We start from the raw sequence: 6695 nt of genomic DNA, 5'->3' as shown, positions 1-6695 counted from the left end.
GATTCTGCGTTTCCCAGCCTTCCTCCGGGGCCAAGAGGAGGCACGGTGCCCAGAGCTCATTAGGGAGAGAGAAGGGTGGAGGGAAATCCAGCCTGCTCCTTGCCAAGACTTCAGCTCTGATCTGACCAACTCTGCTGAGAGGAATAAAAAAATCGGCTCCATTCGGGGTAAAAGCCTTCGTTTCCGACCCCTTCATTCCCCCCCCACCTCCCCTGGACTGCGGCTGCAGAGCTGGGGCTCCCGGACGGGGCCCCCCCGGCCCCTTCGCCGGGCTCCTCCGCTCCCCCCAGCCCCTCGCAGGGCCACCGTGTGCTGCTGCTGCGCCCCACACAAGCATTCCACAACACTCTCATTTAATCTAAACATCCCTAAACTTGCAAATTAACAGGCTCTTCAGCTGTAATTATACAGATACATACAAGTGCCACCGGGTCAGGTTGTGCCATATCTATCCATTTTATTTGTACACCTCACGTTTGGAGAAGGTCACATTTTTCTCTTTCCTAAGGCATTCTACCTGGTTAATATCAGGAATATCTTCCTAATCAGAATCGGGTTGGACAGGAAAAAATAAATTTAAAAATAAATAATCTGCAAGGGATTACAGGAAGCCAGGATACTTCAAAGAGCTGCCACATCACCGTCTCATTTAGGCAGCAACACCTTCTCACCAAAACAGGCCTCCACAGAAAGTCTCTACCACAATAACCCAACTAAAGGAGTAATAAGGAGGGAATGACATGGGGGGGACAACACCAACACAAACCCAGGGACTGAGTGGGTTCGATTTCTCATGTCTGGTGACTCAATATGAGTAAAAATGAAAGCCCCAAAAGTTGCTCAGAAGACAGCTGTGTATTTGGGCACATTCAAACAGACATCATCCACACTGACACTCAGGGACAAACAGATGTCATGAAATACTTCAGCTCAGACACACATACCCCTTTAGGGCCCAGCACGTTCATGCTAATGCTCTTACTTCCTCATCCAGCTCCTTTTGTTAGTGGCTGGCCATCCTAAAAATGGGAACACAAACATTTCTGCAAAACCAGGAAAAGTTTGAGCAGTATGACCTCCCTTGGAGTAACCATCAACAGTCAGAGGACCAAACCAAGTTATCTTTTACTAGAAAAATTTATTTAATTCAAGTGTCAAGAAAACTTTACATTTTATACTGTTAAAGATTTCAAAGAAAATTTTTATAACCTTACATTAATATATCACATCGCAAACTTCGCGGCAAACATGAGTACAACAATATTTTGTGTACAAAAGCATGTACCCAAATTTATGTTATTTCCCTGTCATATCTGCTTGTCATTTTATTAGTAGTAAAAGAAAAATACAGTTTGCTTGTAAAATCTTTAAAACGTTCAACAGTAAATACTGCAGAACAGCAACTGGTTTTTCGCTTTCCTTTCCCCCATTACTGGTTACTATGCAATCCCAGACATATTTTTCCCCATCAAAAATACTACTTTCAAATACTTTATATGGAAATAAATGAAATACGTTTATATCCTACATACGTATTAATACTTTTGTACATGTGCATGTCTCTACATCCACACAAGAAACTTCCAGTGTGGCAAAGGAACATGCTTAAAGATGCATGGAAAGACTCTTAATACAAACATGGTCCCTATTTTTAGCACCTCCAGGTTTCAGTTGTCCTTAACCTTTAACAAATTTGAAAGTAAAGCGCCCTCACCTCTGTTCAGAAGGTATTAGGACATTTAAAGGCATTTAGGTTTAGTATTGTTTTTAATTGGTATGTTTATGATCAGGAAGAAGATAAACTGTGAAAAGGCACAACATTAGTGCTCCTACTGAGACCTCTACTAACCTCTCTTCCTGAGAGCACCTCTACTAAATACCCTGGAGCAAAGTCTAGGATCACTTACATTCCAGCAACTCTCACTGGGAATTATCCAATTAAAGCAGCAATTCCCCCACCCCTTTTTCCCTCATAGGTCTAAATACACAACCAAATATATTGCAAAAATCAACTACTCCGTATTTTAATGACCCTGGCTCCTCAGTGGAGAAAAGAACAGAAGATAGAAACACCTCAAATGCTTCATGTCCACATGAATCACACATACATCCCGTTTTCATCTTCCATTTTTCTCCTCCAAAAAGAGAAGATTACTAAATCACCATTGTGCATACTGAAATAGAATATTGCTTAAGAGATCGTTACTGTTAAACAAAGCATTAGCCTCTCATCTCCCTCCAGTTTTACTCAATCACTGCCTTTCATTACTGGACTCTCCCACAGATCTTCCCATACTGACAGTGAAGAGTTTGCCGAGGTTCACTTCTGAGTAGGCACTCATGGACAGACATTTGTCTACAGTGCTCTTCAGTCTTTTGTAGGCCTCAGAGACTTCCCTCCTGAGTTGCTTCTTCTTCTTCAAATACTCTAAAAGAATGAAGAAAACACAGAAGCATTAAAAGACCACAAAAATAAAGTACATTTGCATTCACTGCTATTGAGAATCGTGGCATTTTAAAAGGAGGTGAATGTTGTAGCTAACAAAGACGACATTTATGGCAAGCTCTCCCAACTTCTGCTGCCTCCCCCTGCTGTGCTCTACCAGCCCGTTAGGGGCCATGTCAACCAGTGCCTGGTGAGGAGGCTGAAGTTCCCTCAGCCCCTACCGGCAAGAGAGCAGCAGCTCCTGCCAGGAGCTGGCAAGAAGCACCACTCGCCCTGTCACACTCACTGGAGAAAAATGGGGGTTCACTCAGTCACAGCAGAGAAAATAAGTGACAGCAGGGCTGGCCCTGGAAGGATCTCATTTAAAATGAGCAGGTGCCTTAACTTAGGGAGAACTACACCAAGTCCCCATTGGTTTGATGCAGGGACTTATTCTGCCCATGTCTGGCTTCAGAAGTGAAGGAAACCCTGTGTCACTTCTCTGGTTCCTGCTGCTGCCAATACTGGCACAACCTGGGACAGCCTTAGCACATGGTTTGTGAGTTCTCACTGGCCCCTTGGTCTGCAGGATGGGAATTGTGATGCTTGGCATTATGAAGGTGCCAGAAGGAATAGGGCAGTAGAATGAACAGGTGAAATTCCATGCTACTCTACCTTAGAATGGATAGAAAGTGCCCAGTATCTCTATCAGGAGACATTAGGTTCACTTGACACATGAATGAAGAGAGACAATCCCAAGTGATTGAGAAGATGAAGAGAGCTTGATCAATAACGCCTAGGAAGAAATGTCTAGAGTGCAAGACATTTGCTCATTTGTATGTCTGTGTGCATGCAAACTCACATGCACACCCACGAGTTTGTATGTATTTCAGCAGAAAAGTCAAAACTGTTCTCTTTTTCTGGTGTTTAATTTTATGCCATCCAAAAAAAATCCAGGGATTTTCTTTGGGTGGATGTCCAGCTCTTGATTTACAAAGGCTGTGGACAAAGGTGAAAAGAATATTCTACTGATACTCATCAATGCCAACTTGATGCAGATCTGGTGCAGCTGTGCTCCTCCTCTCCAATCAACCCCACATTCTAGAAACACCAGCTCCCACCCGAAAGCCTGCATCTTCAGTTATACCTTGGAACAGGCAGCAGTGGATAGTCAGTCTGCATTACTGAGCACACAAGAAGGATATATTGCAAGACCAGGTGCCCTCCCAGACAAGTTTCCCCCTGTTAGGCTACAGGGACTGCAGGTCACACAGAACTATAAGAGTATGACACAGGTACCTGAAGTTGAAGCTTTCAAGGCTTTTCAGTGCAGTTTGTAAGCACGTGTCTTGTCAGCAACCAATACCATCCTTCTGCTGCTCATTAGCTTTGCCTAAAAGCTGTTGTCTCATTTCTTCCTGTCACCCTCAGAATGTCTGCACTGCCCTCCTCATGCTCTAGAGGTGCACAAAGTAGCCTCCATAACCTTTCAAACAGCTTTTATTATGTGACATGTTTTTTTGTCTATTAATTTAAGATGAAAAAACAGTTGTCTCTAAAACAGCTGAGTTTCTCTGAGAGACGAAGGGTTTGGAGGAGAGGGACATGTTTTTTTGAGTCCACCAGTACAAGGGAAGAAATTACTCACTTTTGCAATGACTTACTTCTGCAATGTGACTGAGATGGAGACATCCCATTGGACCCACCTTCATCTCAGAAGACTGCTTGCTAGGAGATAGCAGGGAAGGGAGGCATGGTAACAGAAATAGCTAGTACAGTTTTTGGGTTTGTGAATTCCTCTTCCCCTAGCATTTACAAATACTTTTGCAGAGCGTCAAATGTTTCAAGATGAACTCAGCAGATTAACTACTGGATACAATACAGTGAAGTTTTACTGAGCAACTGCCACCTGCTTAGGTTTTCCATGTTATTCACCAAGTTCCACTGAACTCAATTGCTCTGCATGATGCTATCAAATCTTTAAAAATTTAATTAAAATTTCAATTAACTAAGCCAATTTGAGTAACTGAATATGTTGATTAAAAGCACTTTAGTAAGCATCTTTCATGCATCCTTGTGAAGAGGGTATGTATTGTGCTGTCAATTCAGTTTTGGGTATTTACAGCCCCAACTTTGGGCAGTAAGCAACGAGAAGACGATGCCTGGGTAGAAGACACCACCTTCTCACCATTACCCAGGCAGTATTAAACTATGTCTATTAACAGAATTAAAATTTCCTTAAACTACACCATCAATACAATAAAAAACTTTGATTACAAGAATCTGTTCACTAACAGACTGACGTCATTAGGGCATAAAGACATTTAATGTTCTTGAAATTATTTAAATGTAGGGTTTAATTAAACAAACCTTGAAAATGGCAATAGCCAGATCCATAAAACCACAAAACCCAGTTTGGCACAAATTCAGCACTGACTAGTTTTTGAGTTTTTGAGTTTTCAAGATAAATTAAATACTAAGTGGGAATTTCTGCTCACACATTAGCAAAACCATGTTCTTTATACCAAGGTACTGTGGAAAATAATCACCTCTGTAGTTCAAAACCAGGCTAAAATAGTTTAAAGCTTACAGGAACTCGGGAAGGACCAAGGTGAAATGTATCAATGTGCAGAAACAGCTGGCAGATGTGAACAGAGCAGGAAGGCACACTCATCATGAGAACAACAAGACAAACAATAAACCAGGGCTGAAAGTAGGGAACAAAAATACAGGCCCGGGTACAGCTTGAATTCAGGCTCCAGCTGTCCCGCTCACAGAGCACCCAGCTCCCCCCCAGCGTTAAATCTAAACTTTAATTAAAGGCAATAGCCTTTCTGCCAGTATGCTTCAAGCATTCCTTAGATGCAATTACCCTCGGAGGGACAAGCAGGAAAGGGTGAACTGAAAAAAACATGGAGAAATATGAGGGGCCTCGTTGAAGTAATGAGGCCAATTTTAAGTTTCAATTATAAGAGAATGGGAGCCGGGAGCTGCGGGCGGAGAGGCAGGCGGCAGCGGCGGCTGCAGCTCAGCCACACCGTGCATTTGAATGACACAAGTGCATCTGATGACTGGGGAGAAGAGATTTAAAGAACTGCAGTAATACAGAGCAGGGGAAGATGAGAGAGGACACAGCTCCTGATGTGTTTACCTCCTTTGCTGATGGGATATTGACTTTTCCCACCAGGTTGGTTAGAAAGGGGACTATTTACGCTGCCACACAGCAGAGTAAGAATGACAACCAGCATCACTCTGTGCTCCTCTGAGTAAAAGACAACTGTGACCGTCGTAGACCACACAGCCAGTCAATACCTTCGAGTTACCATACCATCCAACTTACAGATGCATGTAAAAGCTCCTACTTTCTTCCTAAATGAGAATTCAATCAATAATGCACCCAAGGCCTTCTGAAAACGAAGCTATACAAGCTGACAGAAATTGCCTTTTGGTAGTTATTCATGCTCCAAAATAGTTCCTATTATCACTCCAACATTGTTTTAATAATATCCAAGTCCAGTGGCAACCTTTTAAGATGACCACTGCTGCAGAATGCATATACGGCTATACATGAGGAGATCTATTCATACACATGCAGAGCATACAAAAGATACTACCAAAACAAATACACAAATGAAAAATACAATTACTTAAATAGAAATTAAAAAAAGAAAAAAAATTATGTGCTGCTGACTGTACTTAAAATACAGGTACTGTATTGTCTGAAGATAATAAATCGCTGATACTGGTGAAGATTTTAGAATCCTATCACCAAACATGCAGTTCTTCCCATTCTCCCCAACATAACTGTCCCCTTGTTCCCGACACAAAACACAGTTTGAGCCTCTGGCTATCCCTGTCAAATTCAGCTCTCCATCCAAGTACCTGTTTAGCTACCTAGGTATATTTATGTACTACTTGGGGGAAAAAAATACTAAATTTTAAAAGGAACCTGAAATCTATTTACCGCACACTGTTGTACTGATGCTGGAAGAAAGGATGGAATATTTGGAGGTTACCTATATTCAGCCATATGTTTTATTTTTATTGCTATTTCTCTTTGTTCCTATTAAAATGACATAGAATAACCTGAGAGCAAAGACCAAGAACTTTTGTTCTTGGATTCCCTAAGACGTGGCTTGGTAAATTCTTCTGTTTTTCTCTACTGATTGGACAACTGAACTGTATCATATTATTAAACTCTCTCCCCCTGATTATTCTGTTGATAACCTGCTCTTCAGAGTGAGAAGTAAAAATATATTCACATTCTTTT

At 41.8% G+C, this 6695-nt stretch overlaps 1 protein-coding gene across 1 annotated transcript in view; it reads right to left on the bottom strand.

The window, feature by feature from the left end:
* Nucleotides 1–2252: 2252 nt before the first annotated feature.
* POLA1 (polymerase (DNA directed), alpha 1, catalytic subunit) overlaps nucleotides 2253–6695 on the bottom strand; it is a 202571-nt gene continuing 198128 nt past the window's right edge. The window contains exon 37 of the mRNA XM_009998493.1: nucleotides 2253–2417. Within this exon, the coding sequence (XP_009996795.1) occupies nucleotides 2253–2417 (165 nt within the window). The remainder of the gene's footprint in view (nucleotides 2418–6695) is intronic.

The sequence above is a fragment of the Chaetura pelagica genome, unplaced genomic scaffold, assembly GCF_000747805.2.
Source record: "Chaetura pelagica isolate M959 unplaced genomic scaffold, ChaPel_1.0 scaffold265, whole genome shotgun sequence".
In the NCBI taxonomy this organism is placed as follows: domain Eukaryota; kingdom Metazoa; phylum Chordata; class Aves; order Apodiformes; family Apodidae; genus Chaetura; species Chaetura pelagica.
Note: the sequence above shows the minus strand (reverse complement) of the source record. Positions and strands in the feature narration are given on the sequence as shown.